The sequence below is a fragment of the Poecilia reticulata genome, chromosome 12 (assembly GCF_904066995.2).
Source record: "Poecilia reticulata chromosome 12, P_reticulata-male-v2, whole genome shotgun sequence".
NCBI lineage: Eukaryota > Metazoa > Chordata > Actinopteri > Cyprinodontiformes > Poeciliidae > Poecilia > Poecilia reticulata.
Genome location: NC_088841.1, coordinates 12,599,189 through 12,615,489, shown reverse-complemented (window position 1 = coordinate 12,615,489; position 16,301 = coordinate 12,599,189). Strand labels below are relative to the sequence as shown.

At 39.8% G+C, this 16,301-nt stretch overlaps 1 protein-coding gene across 4 annotated transcripts; it reads right to left on the bottom strand.

Moving 5' to 3' along the window:
- Positions 1-4,246: 4,246 nt before the first annotated feature.
- Positions 4,247-15,082, bottom strand: fam78ab (family with sequence similarity 78 member Ab). 4 transcript variants are annotated; one of them, XM_008424416.3, is made up of 3 exons: positions 14,858-15,082; positions 13,428-13,731; positions 4,247-5,006 (listed from the first exon to the last, which is right to left on the bottom strand). In XM_008424416.3, exons 2-3 carry the CDS (start codon positions 13,688-13,690, stop codon positions 4,481-4,483), a joined length of 789 nt encoding a protein of 262 aa, XP_008422638.1. In that variant the 5' UTR covers positions 13,691-13,731; positions 14,858-15,082; the 3' UTR covers positions 4,247-4,480. The 4 variants fall into 4 exon arrangements, with proteins under 4 accessions (XP_008422638.1, XP_008422639.1, XP_008422637.1 ...); XM_008424417.3 differs by lacking the exon at positions 14,858-15,082 and adding an exon at positions 14,512-14,837; XM_008424415.3 differs by lacking the exon at positions 14,858-15,082 and having other exon boundaries at positions 13,428-14,498.
- Positions 15,083-16,301: the final 1,219 nt, after the last annotated feature.

Genomic DNA, 16,301 nt, shown 5'->3' with positions numbered 1-16,301 from the left:
ATAATGAGAGAGCCTATGGACAGGCCTATGGAAGGTGAATTTTTCTCAAAACCAAAAACAAAAGCCAGGAAATGAGGCGAGGGATTCCTGAGTGGCTCAAGGGAGAGCAGATACTTTCTTCAAAAACGGAAAAGTAGCCGCCCTCACAAGAACTGTGAAGGTGTGGGTTTAGGAAAGGAGACGTCTATTTACTTGGCACACAACCTCACAGACATGATTCGATCCACAATGTCTCTCTGGGAATATAAAAACATTTATTCAAACCAAGCGGTCACTTCAGGTGCCAGGAGGTTTTATGAGTTCACGAGGGTGTCGGCGTCACACTGCATAGTTTTGGCTCTTGTCCAACATTGGCACATCTCGCCATCTGAACAACAAAATTAAAGACCGTCAACAAGACAACTCTTCTGCTAAGTCTGGAAGCTTTGTTTGTTTTTCTCTGGCTTTTTTTTTTTTTTCTTTTTTAAGGAAGCACATGTAGCATTGCTGACATTTTTCATTGGTGTGAACACAGCTTACACGTTATCATCATACATGACAGGTTGAGATAAAGAGAAGACACTTAGTGCCCGTTAGCTTCAATCCGACATATAAACACTGATGATTATGGACAAACACACACTCGGTGACCTCTTAAATTCCTTTTATTATTGTTGTTGTTATTATTATTAAAATTAAAATATTAAAACAAACTAAAGATACAAGCTGCACATCACTCCCTAAATATTAGTAGTGAGCAGGTGTGTTGTGCTTATGGCTCTGTTCGCTCGTGCCTGTAGTCGCATGATCCACGTGCCGCCGTCCCCCCCTTCATCACCCCCCCCTCTAAATGAGTACACATTGCCAATGCGACACCGCAGTGACAATCAGATACCGGCCTGCTCCCTTCCCCTCAGGGGGAGGCTGTATGCTGGTGTGGGCTAGCTCAACCCCTGCTTTATGACAAGGACATAACCTCAGCTGAGTTATGTCCTCAGTTGAGTTTGTGTGCGTGCGTGCGTGTGTGTGTGTGTGTGGAGAAAATGGCAGCAGACAAGCGGAGTATTTACGCTACAGGATGTCCGACTGGGATCTCGGAACAAAGTCTGTGAAATAAAGAGTCCTCATGCAGCGGACTCTGTGACGGGATAAAACTAGAAACAAAATAATAATCTTTTCATAATGTTTGGATTGCATCCAGGTTGCTTTCAAAAACATGTCTGTGTCGGTTTTATGACAGGATTGAGTTTGTCTTCACCTTTACATTCACTCCTCTGACTGCGACAGCCCTTCACTGTTGTTATTTGGCCTCCTTAAGCCCGAGCCGTGACTCGAGCTAGTCCGGCTCAGCTCTGTTGGGCCCAAAGAGGGCTTCAGAAAGTGTGCCACTGCATATCTAAATGTGACAGCCGTCCCGCAGTAGCCTGAGCCTCCCTTTTCCTTCACCCGTGACTCAGCCTGGGACTGTGGCCGTCTCAGGCCAAGCATGGGTGTTAGCCATGTTTGAAATTAAGAAAGTATTTAAGGGATAGTTTGTGATCTTTAAAAGTCAAGTCTGGTTAAAAGATTTATCAGCAGACGAGTGTCTTGTCCACAGCAGATAACTGTCTTGGTGTCTTCGTTTAGTAGAAATCCGCATTAGTCTATCTTGAAGGATAAATCTAATGGCCGGTTCAAGACGGGCCAAAACTTAAGCTGACATTTACAGTTTTAAAACAACTGTAATCATAGTGATTTACTGTATGTCAACAGTATTTTACGAACTTTTACATCACTGTCACATTTACGCAATGTGGTTATTTAAAACAAAATAATACTGATTATTTACACAGGAAATGGAGATAGGAGGCAGTGCGCCACCAATTAGTTTCCTTTGTGAAACACATACTAAGAATGAAACAAGTAAAGCCCTTTCAGTCAGCGTAATCACCAAATAAAAATAAGTAAGGCAGCGCAAAAAAATCAAAAAGTGCTCAATTAAGTTGCTGTAATATTTACTTGTGAGAAACTTTGACTTCAAATACTTCTGCATTCTCCATTCAGAGTACGTTTCACACAGGAAGACCACTGGTAGCGCAACACCTCCTACCTACATTTTCTGAGCACATAGTCATCAGCTTTTTTTTTTTTTTTTTAAATAAAGGCTTGATGTAAACATGCTAGCTTAATGGATCTCAAAACCTCTGTGGCGGTTTTGAGATCGGAGTCGTTTTAAGATGGTAGACGTCTGCTGTTGTCTCGACCCTTTTTCCCCTCTTAGCTGTTAGCGTTAGCCTTAGCGGAAAAAAAAAACTAATCTGGATTTATACTGAACCAAAACAGCAAGACTGTTATCTACTGCAGGGAAGACATTACAGAACCTTACGTCAAAAATTCTGAACTTTGCCTTTCCATGACTTTAAATCCACAGATGGATTTGATCTGTCAGTTTTGTCATGTTGTTTGACTTCTAGGGCATTTGCTGCTGAGCCTTCGGAGATTATTCTCCAACAGTGTTAACCCACATCTGTAGTCAGGAGAACAATTTCAATTGGTTTTCAGAAATGTTCATTCATCTAAAAAAATAAATAAATAAATGTATAAATACTTTTTATTTTATATCCGCTTCATCCTGTTTTGGGTCGCAGGGTGCGTGGGTGGGGTGAAGCCTCTCCCAGCTGTCGTCAGGATATACTAGCTTTAGTCCAGCCTTAAGATAAAAGAAGCTGTGCTTCTATTTTTGCATGTTATGCAAATGAGATAAAATGGCTTAACCGGTAAGCTTCAAAGGCAGTGGCAGTCGCACTTTTATTATTGTTTTTGGGCGATTCCTGGATGCCGCTCCAGATCTAGAATACTGATATGAGACAAACGCCGCACTTCTCATTCAATTTTCAGAAAAGTTTGCATTTAAATAGAAAGTTAAATATATAAACAGGTGAGCCTTATGTGTATTCAATTTGTCTGGTGGGATAAAAATTGAAAAAGGAAAAAAAAAAAAAAAAACCTGTCTTTGGAGGGAGAACATTTCTGAAGTCAAATGCAGCTCTAATTTTGGTTTCCTCTCAAAGTTTTCTAGATAAATGAGCATTGGGTTGTTGAGCACTGATGTTTAGCTGACCGGCGCTCTTTATTCATGCATGTGTGCCTGCGTTAACTCTCGCTGGCGGTAAAATGAAGGGAGACAGGCCCGGCATGCAGCGAGAGCTACGACAGGCAGAGAGGAGAAGTGGGTCATCTATATGCCAGCCGAGCAGTCGGCATTAATTCGCCCGCTTCCTGTTCTACTAGTCAGCCCCGACAGCGGAGAGGGGAAAAAAAGTGAGAAAGGGTGGGTGGAGGACACTGTTGTACATGACGAGTTTCTTCAAAGACAGATTCTTGATTTTAGTTGCACGTAAATAGAAAGGGAAATTGCTCTATGTCCTGTGTGAGCTACAGTGGCAGGAAGATGAAAACAGACAAGGAGGAAGTAAAACGGAGGCCCTGAGATGGATTGATGCAGTCAATTCTACAACAGCCTATATCGGCAGAATAAAGTGACAACAATGAGGTCAGCTGTGCTATTCGCTAGATTTTTCTCCAGATGTTCTTAGTTTACTGTGCTAAGTACAACTGATGGCTTCACAGAGCATCTTGTTTGTTGCATAATGCACTTGAAACCCAAACACACTGAGTTAGTTTGATTGTATAACTGTTTTCCCACTCATTCCGCCGGGTGCAATACATTGGATTCCTCTACACGTCAAAGATTCAATCTAAAAGGAATTTTTCTTTTGTGCTCTGGCTCCGGTCCTAAACCCAGCACCGAGCGTCTCTGGAAGAATCGGGACCGGCGACTAAATGACTGCATTGCACTTCAGTTTAAGGCGAAAACGTTTGCAGTGAAAAGCGATGTAAACTTAAGGCAGCATGGATCGAAGATCTAGAATTCCTTAAAAATGACTAAAATCTAAGTCACTCATTGCATTTCGTCATGTAAATAACCAAACAGCATAAAACACAAATGAATGCACCCTCTTCCAGCCTATAAATAATAATAGTAAAAAAAAAAAATACCACTTGTATTCGTACACGGCTTGTGCGGCATGCCTTGCACACACAATCATGTCTCGCTTAACCTCGCCCACGGTCTAATCAGCCGGCTCAGTCAGAGCGTAAAACTATAAATTAAACACTGCTTCTGTTCATTTTTTTGCATTTCAGCACAGTGAGACCCGACCTATGTTTGAAGGTAGAATGGTTGCAGGTAATTGCAGTAAATTCCTTCCTCTAAAGGAACATCTGGTCCTTTCGTCTGTTGTGGTTTTATTAGCCTCTTTCTCGTGCTTGTCAGTGTTTATTTCACTAACGTGGGAGATTATAGAGACACAAAGAATTGGGTTGGGGCAAAAAAACAACATTGAAAACGGATTAAAGCACTCAGAGGTTGGCGAAAATGGAGAGCGAAACGTAAACAAAACATAGAGTTAAGGGATGAAGTAGAGTGGGTATCAAAGGCCAGTCTGGTCAGAGGAGCAGATCAGTATTTAGGTGGGATGACCACCATGGGATCACCTTTCTTTGGCCGCCACATAAGCACCTGGGCGTCATTGGCGTTGGGCTTCACCATGGCTTTGGGGGGGATGGGTTCATTCTTGCCCAGTATCTGAGGCTGTTCCTGGGCCACAGGCTCCTTTAAAACAGCCCTTTGACCCAGAGGCTTCTCTGGATCCACCTGAATATGAAGCCTCATCCTCCAGCGGATTGTCCGGAGAACGACTGTCTCTGAGGTGGCTTGGTTGATGGCAACCAGCCATGTGGTAAAGCTCTGGTCGCGTTGGATGCTGCTGAGCAGAGGCACGTTGCTGTCGCTGACCGGTACTCCCCAGGTAACGCTGGGGTAAAAATTGTCGTTCATGCTGACCGCGAACTTGCTGTCCTTCTTGGTGGGCCCTACCACAGTGCAGGTCTCTGTGGTGTTGCCATACCACGGGTAGTTGACACCGTCCGAGTCGCTGATTGCTTGGATCTTGCCGTCACGCAGGTCCGGAAGCTCCCAACTCGACCTGGATGTTAGAAATAGAGACACAAATGAGGATTTAAAAAGAAACTTTGCTTTTTTTTTTTTTTGTCTTAATCAAGAGTGAAGGTATGGAAGCCGTACTCTGAATACACCATGTTGAATTTATCTGCTCCCCCATTACAATGTTTGAAATTATGGAGGTCTTATTTTAAATGCAAGGTGACACAACTCATATTTAGAAATCTCACAACAATCGGGTTATGTTCGGTTTGCCTGACCAAGACTATAGTGATGTGAAAAATGAAGTCAAAGAAAAAAACATACATGTAAAAAAACAATTTAAATGAAAACTATTTCCTTCAAAGAGATGTCGGTTGTTCATTTAGGCTGCTTCAACTGGTACTGGTCACCTCGATTTGACCTTCACTATTTTGTACTTTTGTAGTTGTGATTAATATCATGCATGGAAAAAGTCTGGTATGAAAAGAAGCCATCAGCCCAAGAACATCAATAGATATTTTCTCAAATTGATGAAGGAGAACTAATCCAGCCAACTTCAGTCCATGGTGGGAGAATGTATAATGGCAAAGTTTCAACCTTTTAATTTTGTAACAGCTGTCTTTCATAGATCATACTGGATTTATAACTATTGGCAGCCTTTCACAAATCTCTGCAGAATACAAATTGAGACAAATGAATACAGTTAGTTCACCATTTTTAAAAGAGGCGGGAACAAGCTTATATTTTATGCTTCATCATTTATTTTTTTACTAAAAAATTTGATCATCCCTTGAAGTCTGACAAGTTTATAAAGCCTCAGTTAAACAATGGCAAGCTAAAAGTAACTACTAGTAATTGCTACGTTTTGTTCTGTATTGGTTAAGTTCAACTCACATGGTGCAGCAAAGTCTATTTTTATTTCTTCATTTTTTTGAAGTTGCTTCATCTTAGCGTGAGCTGTCCAGACAGATAATTGTTCAGTCATGCACAGGAAAAGTAAATGAATCTGATTGACTTTTTCCGGGTAAAAGACAGAGTCACATCTCCCTCCCTCACTGTAAATCAGATTAGACACAGCAGAAAACTTTGCACTGCTTTGCAGTTTTTAGGCCTGGTCTGCAACAGCGATATGCAAACGCACGCAGGTGTTCTCCAGGTCTCTGTTGCAATGATGCTGCCATTTGTACAAACTCCATTTCAATGACTGTTTTCTATCTAATCCAAACTGTTAACTCTTTAATTTAGCTCATTAAATCAGCATTTATCTGAAACAGCTGAAAAACACCAAAAACACCAAAACCAAGAAACCTTTTGAAAAAAACGACCAATCTCTTAGTCATTAGTTATCCCGTGTTAACTCAAATCATTTTGACAGTTTTCAATCATATAAACACTGTTTAACGGCTACTACTTTCAAGGCAGGTATCTTTTTTTTTAGCAAGAAACTAGGTCAGACACAATCTTAGCAGACATGACAAAAGTTTTAAGAAAAATCAGCCTACAATCTCTTATTGATAAATCTCTGCCCATATCAGAACTTCTTAAGATCGGCCCCTTCATTTGACATTATCTTTGCCAAGTGGCAGGAAGACAAATACAGAACGAATTCATACAATTGAGCAGATAAAGTTTTGGTGTGCGGTGGCAGAATTTTCAAAATGTGCAAAACAACAGTTCAGGTCATTTATTACTCAAAGAAAATACAGCACAACTGATTGCTAAACATGCAGTGTGTAGACACACAATCCAGTCCACTGACTGGTCTGCTGTTTGAGGATTGAGCTGAAGAGCCGTCTCCTGCAGCAGGTATTGATCCGAAAACTTTTGGCTGGGTCACCTTGGTACAGAATATATCTCGTCTTTAACAAAAAGTTTGAAAAAATTAAAAGGGATCGGCAAAGCTTGGCTACTGTGGCAAAATCACAGGGAGAAATGTATCAACTACATAAAGGTAATTCTTTGTAGACTTGGCTTTATTCAAATGAGCACATAATTTAAACATTGTGGTTATTATGCTGTCAATTGAAATGACAACAATGGAAACTTTATTTTGGTTTATTGAACTTGAATTGTTGGGGAGAGAACGGAATAAAAACATGGTGGAGATGCACTTTAACATACCAAAAGGTTTTGTGAAGCTTTTATGTGAATGTAGGAAGATGTGTGCTTTACTTTCTTGCTTGCATTCTTTATTCTCAATTACTGACAAGTTCAAAAATGTTAATAGCAACATAAAAAAAATAAATAAATAATCGTATGGCCATGACTTAAACAAATGACCAAATCTGTGATTAAATGACACAAACTGAAAACCAAGTCACATTTTATGTGTTTTCTTTGTTTTCGGCATTGATAGTAACTCATTTCAACATTGTTATCTAATCACACAAGAAAGAAGCACTAAGCCGATTCTAACCCTGACAGCTTAATAGTTCTGGTTTTCTTCCTGACTTAAAACTACAATACAGTAATGAAATATTTTGACACATACAGCAGGTGACAAAGAACATCTTAAGTCCCTCTGTTCTGACCAACATTGATTTTCTGTCTGCAGTGTGAAAATAGATTACCTTTCGTTCCCTGATTTGGAGGATCAGCAGAATAGAGGTGAAGCAGTGCGATGACACAACTTACTGCCTCTCCACCCAAAATTTACATGCATGCATTTATGTGGAAGAAGCTTTATGAAATAAATGCACCTTTTATTGCTGTGGCATGAACTCACACTGAATAATGGAGATAAAGCTGACTTAAACAAAAGCGTGGGTGCCAAAATCAGTGGCATTCCTACAATTTCTATTACACAAACTATTAATCCAAGTTATTACAAAAGCTTGTGGCGCAAAGCCCATTTTCTCTTAGCTACTCTTCAAAATGGAAAAGCCAAGAAACTGTGCTGTTTACTTAAAGTCTCTTGACTTTAATTCATCAAGAAATATATATAAAAATTTCCACATGCATAAGTCGGAACAAAAAGTAAAACAGGAGAGCGCCGTCTTCGCGTCTTCCATTCAGATGGAGCATTTACTGCACCCAGCATCAAAATACTTAATGGAGACAGGAAGCACCAAGCAGTGAACACAGGTAAACCGTGGATACCTCTACCCACTCCGGAGCCGACAATGCGAGTGTGGAAACCACCGCTAGTGTACACTTCCTGTTGTTTGCCTTTCCGGACAGAAACTCAAGCTTGTAGTTTGGAGATTTGTAAGCGGTGCATGTATTGTGATTACTTCAAAACTAGACAGATTGAATGAATGAATTTGGAATGTTGTGCATGATTTTAAGGACTTGACAGGTTTCCTTCATGGGAGACAAAACGCATATCTGCAACCACTACTAGAAACCTCATTGCCGTTTCCTGTTACTTTGAATGTTGTAGATAAGCACAGATGCCTACAAAGTAAATGTGTCCAAGAGACAGAGCAGACGAGAGTGTTTGCATTCAGAAAACCGAGAAGCCTTTTTGTGTAAAGTCTGAACTTTAAGCAGCAGTTTCTTTTTCTTTTCATTTCTACGTGCATGCAAGTATATGCCTGCCTCCTAGCAAACGCACACGGGATGTCCAAACCAACCAAACCGTACCTTGCAATATCCCAACGGTGCACATGGGAATGATGAATGTGCACAGAATCCTGAGTGCACCGTCCAAAGCCAGCCGAGAAATTATCAATATTACCATCCTCAGCTGTTCTGTGCAATTACAGCATGCTGGGCCGTTATCACCACCAAAAGCAACTATGCGGTGTGAGATTCAAGCAACGAGAATTCATCTTCTACTGCATCTTGACGATGACTTTTAAACTGCAGAAAAAGGGCATGTGGGGTACTTTTGAGCTGTTGCATTTGCATTCACTAAAATAACTTATTTAGTATATATTTTTTAAATGTCTTCGCCTTCATATAGCTAGATGTAGGCATGACAAAACCATTTTTTACTAATGCTGTGAAAGCTGGGCATACAGGTCCTTCTCAAAAAATTTGCATATTGTGATAAAGTTCATTATTTTCCATAATATAATGATAAAAATTAAACTGTCATATTTTAGATTCATTGCTCACCAACTGAAATATTTCAGGTCTTTTATTGTTTTAATACTGATGATTTTGGCATACAGCTCATGAAAACCAAAAATCCCTGTCTCAAAAATTTAGCATATTTCATCCGACCAATGAAAAAAATGTGTTTTAATACCAAAAAGGTCAACCTTCAAATAATTATGTTCAGTTATGCACTCAATACTTGGTCAGGAATCCTTTTGCAGAAATGACTGCGTGGCATGGAGGCCATCAGCCTGTGGCTCTGCTGAGGTGTTATGGAGCCCAGGATGCTTCGATGGCCTTAAGCTCATTCAGAGTGTTGGGTCTTGGGTCTCTCAACTTTCTCTTCACAATATCCCACAGATTCTCTATGGGGTTCAGGTCAGGAGAGTTGGCAGGCCAACAGTAACACCATGGTCAGTAATACCAGTGGTTTTGGCACTGTGAGCAGGTGCCAGGTTGTGTTGAAAAATTAAATCTTCATCTCCATAAAGCTTTTGAGAAGATGGATGCATGAAGTGCTCCAAAACCTCCTGATAGCTGCTGCATTGACCCTGCCCTTCATAAAACACAGTGGACCAACACCAGCAGCTGACATTCTAAGCCTGACAGCTTAATAGTTCTGGTTTTCTTCCTGACTTAAAACTACAATACAGTAATGAAATATTTTGACACATACAGCAGGTGACAAAGAACATTTTAAGTCCCTCTGTTCTGACCAACATTGATTTTCTGTCTGGCTCCCCAGACCATCACTGACTGTGGCTACTTGACACTGGACTTCTGGCATTTTGGCCTTTCCTTCTCTCCAGTCTTCCTCCAGACTCTGGCACCTTGATTTCCGAATGACATGCAAAATTTGCTTTCATCCAAAAAAAGTACTTTGGACCACTAAGCAACAGTCCAGTGCTGCTTCTCTGTAGCCCAGGTCAGGCGCTTCTGCCGCTGTTTCTAGTTCAAAATTGGCTTGACCTGGGGAATGCAGCACCTGTAGCCCATTTCCTGTACACGCCTGTGAATGGTGGCTCTGGATGTTTCTACTCCAGACTCAGTCCACTGCTTCCACAGGTTTCCCCCAAGGTCTGGTCACCTCTTCTCGTTGTGCAGCGTTTTCTGCCACACTTTTTCATTCCCACTGAGGTGCCTTGATACAGCACTCTGGGAACAGCCTATTCATTCAGAAATGTCTTTCTGTGTCTTACCCTCTTGCTTGAGAGCGTCAATGATGGCCTTCTGGACAGCAGTCAGGTCAGCAGTCTTACCCATGATTGCGGTTTTGAGTATTGAACCAGGCTGGGAGATTTTAAAAGCCTCAGGAATCTTTTGCAGGTGTTTAGAGTTACTTTGTTGATTCAGATGATCAGGTTCATTGCTCGTTCAGAGAACCTTTTCATGATATGCTAATTTTTTGAGACAGGGATTTTTGGTTTTCATGAGCTGTATGCCAAAATCATCAATATTAAAACAATAAAAGACCTGAAATATTTCAGTTGGTGTGCAATGAATCTAAAATATGACAGTTTAATTTTTATCATTACATTATGGAAAATAATGAACTTTATCACAATATGCTAATTTTTGGAGAAGTACCTGTATTACAGTGGTGACAAAGTATTTGATTCTTTCTACCAACAACACCTACTGTATCCCTAAAAAGCTGTTTCTCCCTTGCATACAATAAATCTTGAACAGAAGCAGCTTAGTGGCACAAATGAGGCAATAAATAAATTTTTTAAATCTCCACAAAAATAGTCCTACAAATACTTAACAGGTTCATGTTAAGTATTTGTACTTAACATGCAGGGTGATGGGTGTCCATCACCCTGTGATGCAGGGTGTCCATCACAGGGTGATGGGTGTCCATCACCCTGTGATGCAGGGTGTCCATCACAGGGTTATGGGTGTCCATCACCCTGTGATGCAGGGTGTCCATCACAGGGAGAGACACAAAGGATAAACAACCAACGCATGAAAAAGCATATGGGCAATTTAGAGTAACCAATTAACTTAACAGTCCTGTTTTTGGATTGTGAGAGGAAGTTGGAGATTCCAGAGAGGACTTATGCATAGCATGCAAGGTAAGAACATGCAAACTCCAAGCAGACAGTCCTCAGACTGGGATTCAAACTCGGGATATTCTTGCTGCAAGACAGGAGTGTAGCCTAGACCACCACCAATAACTTAATTTGTTTCAGTGGTTCAATTAATTTGAATCTGAAATATAATTAATATTCAGATTCTTTACACAGACAGGAGTGTATTTTAAGCATTTATTTTTACTAACCTTGGTGAAAATGGCTTCCAGCTTACAAAACCCCAAATTTCTTAGAAAATGTGAACATTACATCAGACCAATAAAGAAAAAAAGGAATCTTTTAATACAACCATTCTATGTTGTGGTCTGCACAGTTAAGGGGAAGCAGGCTTTCACAGAGTAAATCAATGACGAGTAGAAGAAAAAAAAAAAGAGTAAAAAGAAAAAGTTGAACAAGCAAGAGAAATGACCTTAGCCTTTAAATGATTGTGTGGCAAAGTCAATTCAAGAGTTTGGAGAAGATTCAAAAGCCAAAGGCTTGTGGAGTCGGAGTGTTGAGAGTCACCACACAGACATATTTATGTTAAGCCGTTCCTGAACACTAAATGCTCAAAGTCTTCCCTGAATACTAGATGTTGCTCAAAGGTCCAACATCTTGTTTCTGGAGAAAGTCGATTTTGAATCTTATTTGGAAATCAAGTTTCCAGGGGAAGACTAGAGGAGCAGAGACTCCAGTGTATCTGGAGAGCCATGCCATCTGCTGGTGTTGATCCATTATGTTGTATGAAGTTCAAAGTCAGAGCAGCTGTCTACCTGGACATATTAGAGAAATCCCCCACTTCCTTCTGCATGCAAACTTTACGGAGAAGCTGATTTTATTTTTGGGACGTGCCTACACTGCCAAAAGCGCCAACACCTGCTTTAGTGACCTCCTGTTTAGAAAACCCTTATTTTAATAATCTTATGTAATCTTCTTATTTATTTATTTGATAAATACAATTAGATTTTTTTCATCAACTGCGAGCTATAGCAATTATATTTAACAGAAATAAACACTTGAAAAAAATTTTTTGTATGTGTAATGACTCCATATAACACACAAGTTCCACTTTTTTGAAATAAATTAAATGAAATAAAGTTTTTGATCACATTCTGACAGATGCACCTGCAGACTGGGTGAACAAACAAAGCCAAACTTTGAAAGGTTAATGTTTCCCTTTATCCATCTCTCCATCACACACTCGGGAGAATTCACCTTTACTGCCACTGGAACAGGGGGCTCAAGGGGGAAAGAAACATGTTGGGCCATACACATGGGTGGGGGTGTCTGGCTCTAATCTTAGTGCCGCAGCACGCAGACATCCTCTTCTCTACAGATAAAGTATATTCTGATCAGCGTGTGGTTACCCACAGTAAATAAGACAAGGACTGCATGTCTGCTGACACATAGGAAACAGAAGAAAGGACAACAGTAGTGCTAGCTGTCACTAAAGAATATGAAAGGTCACAGCAGTTATTTCTCATCTAAATACTCTCATCTATGTAGCCATAGGCGAGAGCTTTTGCACGTTTAGCTTTGAACGTGTTGGTCTTATTTTTTTTTTTCAGACAATGCAAAAAACCCCACAGGTGTTCTTGTGTAACCCAGATGCTGCAAGAGTTTCACTTCTGAGTAACATTTCCTCTGCCACGTAATTTTAGCAATACTTGTTGCACGAAAACAGGAATTCAAACCTTCAGCCAATGAAATGAAACAAAAAATAGAAAACAGGAAAAAAAAAAAAGTCTCCCTCTTGGCAGCTGGGCTCTCACTGCTCTCTGTGTTTTAAGACTGAACAATTATCTTTTAAATTCAAAATACTCTTCAAGTTTTTTTGTTTTTTGTTTTTCTGAAAAGACCACTGTAATTTCAATTACTTATACATAATTTAATCCTCATGTTTAAAATGTCCAGAAAATGTATTTATTTATTTATACAGAATGAGACACTGTTCCAACTGGGTGATTTTCTGTTCTAATCAAACCTGGATAATGATATTAAAGCAAAACAAGTGGTCTTTCTGTCAATCCAAGCACAGAAAATAAGTCTAAACTATAAGTTCAATTTCTTATTACATTTTGCCATTTAAATAATAAATTGAATAATATTTTATCATTGTTATTATTATTATTATTATTACTATTGTATAAGTATGTCATATAAAAAATTTTAAAAAGTAAATTTACATAGATGAATGATTTTATTAAAACTCTTCCGTTGAGTTCAATTTTATTTATTTTACTTTGCTTTAGTTTATTTTACTTTATATTATTATTATTTTTTTTTTAACTTTATTTTAACACCAGCACTCACTTCTCAAACGTGCCAAAAGAGCCAGGCGTACTCACTTCCCTTTGTCCCCGTATGTATTGTAGAACATCATGTGGTTACACGCCTGGATCCACCCGATGGTCCACGTCTCTTTGGCCGCTACAGGCGGCACCAGGAGACGCGCATGAGCTCGGAAGTGCGGCGTCCGGTAGCGCAGGACAACGCTGGACGCCTCGTCGATGCTGGTGGGGTTGGAGTCGATGGACGTGCTCAGCTCCAGGACGATAACGCTGTCTCGGAAACTCTTGGGCTTACACTTGAGGCTCTGGATGCAGCCCATTGCACTGTATTGTAACACAATCCACAAAAGCGCCCAAAGCTCTGGAGAAGGAGGTGGAGGAGAAGAAGAAAGACGCATGGAAACAGCAGGAAGAATCACCATAAGTTTTGGACCTACACGCTCCTTTCTCCCTCCCCAACCCTCCCAAAAAAAAAAAAAAAAAAAAAGAAGAAGAAGAAGAAGGTCTACAAAACCAAAACGCCTTTATATATCAAGAGTTGCCATGCGTTGATCCGGTACTGTCACAGGAGAGGAAGGCAAGCCAATAGAAAGGCTTCACAGCCGCAGAGCGCATGCTTTCCGGTGCGAAAATGCAACTTCACTTGCAGAAGTTGGGCATCACAACTTTTCTGATTAGTGCACTGATGGCCACACACTGTCAAAATACAAAACAACTGCATGGAAAGTGGGGGGTGGGGGGGGGATCTAGAGACAGTTTTGACAAGATCGTTGAGAGGCTGGTGGTAATTCTGACCTAAATTATTAAAAGAACTACTAATGTTACATCTTGGAGTCAGATTTCCGTTTGTATAATTCACCAGAAGATAATCCGCAGGAAGACGACGACGTCCATCCGGTGACATGAATCATGATCAAAGACCGCTGTCGTGGATCAGTTCTAAATGAAGTGACTGTCTGAAGCGTGGATAGGCTACAGTCCACATATTCTTAATTTAGAGTCCCAATTCCGCATGAAAATGTGACTTAACGAGTTAAGACAGCTGTATGTCGGATTAAGGGTTCGTGCAGTGTGAATGCAGGAGTTTTGTCTATTTATAGCCGATTAAAAAAAAAAAACAGCATGCAAAAAAGAGGTGTACCTATAAAACAATAGAGTGTAATATATCCAGTGTCTTCAGTGGTGTAAAATTCCTGGAGTATACAGGAGCAAGGCGTTGACTCGCACAGATCTTCGGTCTGAGAGGTAAATCCGTTATCCCCCTCCCGTTATTCTTCTCCACAGCGGCGGCTGCGGTAACCGTCCCGCCGAGAGAGGAGAGCCATCCCCGGCAGAGTTTAAGACTACATCGGCGACATCCAAAGGACACTGCGGGGTCAACGTTTTGCCCCCAGTTCCATCGGTAACATAGAACTATGTTTAAAAAATAATAATAATAAAAAAACCCCACTAAAGTCCGAAATAAATAAATTTAAAAAATGACAGACCTAATCCAAACAATGCGTCTTGTCACATTGTTGAAGCCAGTGGGTCGTATGCTAGCATTTCGGGTTGTTGTGCAGCTGTTGGAGTGAAATTCCTGAACGAGCTGTCAGATCTCGGTCACCGTCCCATCGTAACAACGGCAGGTTCACCCCGCTGCTCACAGAGCCACCGGAGAGGCAGCTTTATAAGCATCTCCATGACGACACTTCCGCCTTGAGCAGTGAGCACGATGGGAAACGTAGGCAGCATGAGATTCAACATTATTACTGCATAATAGACAGCTCTCTCTCTATATTTTTTTTTCTTTTTCGCTTTCAAAAAAAAAGTACCACATGACGTACCGCATAATGTAAATCCCCCCCACCCCCCTTTTTTCACGTTACAAACCCACTAACTTTATTGTATTTGATTGAGGTTAACAGAACAACATGAAGGGAAACGATTTTCTAAATCTTTTGAAAATAAGAATATAAAAAGTGCTGCAGGCATTTGTATTCAGCCCTCCCGAGTCAATACTTTGTAAAGTCACCTTGCTCTACAATTGCAGCTCGAATTGTCTTTTGGGGTATTGTATAACCCTAACAGCTAACCCTAACACATACTTTTGTCTGTTGTTCTGTGTTATTAGCAAAATGTGGCCCTATTTTAAACAATTCTGAAATGCCGAATTATTTTTTGTTTTACCTTTGTAAAACAAAGGTTTGTTTGTTTATTATGTATATATTATGTATATAATATATATATTATATATATAATATATAATATATATTGATATATATTATATCAATATTATATTGATATAATATATATCAATATATATATTATATATATATATAATATCAATATTATATTGATATAATATTGATATAATATATCAATATATTGATATTATATCAGATATATTGATATTTGATATAATATCAGATATCAATATCTGATATTTCACTATATCAGATATTGTGAAATGGTGGTGAACTTTATATTTTGTAAAAGTTTTCAGTTCTGTGATCGCTGAAACCATAACTGGCCTATTTTGTTCAACCTTAGTTTCTAAAAGCATACTATAAGTTCTAAATTTTATTTACACTTAGGTGGGGCCTATTTGTTAAAATTTCCATTTTCTGTTTAATACTGTTATACAGGGGTGAAAGTAAGGGGGTACGGTCGGGTACTGCGTACCCCTAAAAGATTTAGCGGGAGTACGCAGTACCTGCAAGAGAGGGAGCTACTGTCTGCTGTAAAAAATCATTGGGTTCACTGTGCAGCCATGAGTTCACTAGATTTTCAAGAACAATTAGGTGACAAACTGAACGCCGCCAGGACGATGAGACCAGCACTTCCTCCTCTGACTGGCTTATCAAAAAGTTAATAACTTTATTAAAGAACAACAACAACAAAAAAGTTAACAAAACGTGTTCAAATTAATGACCCATCAAAAATAATAAT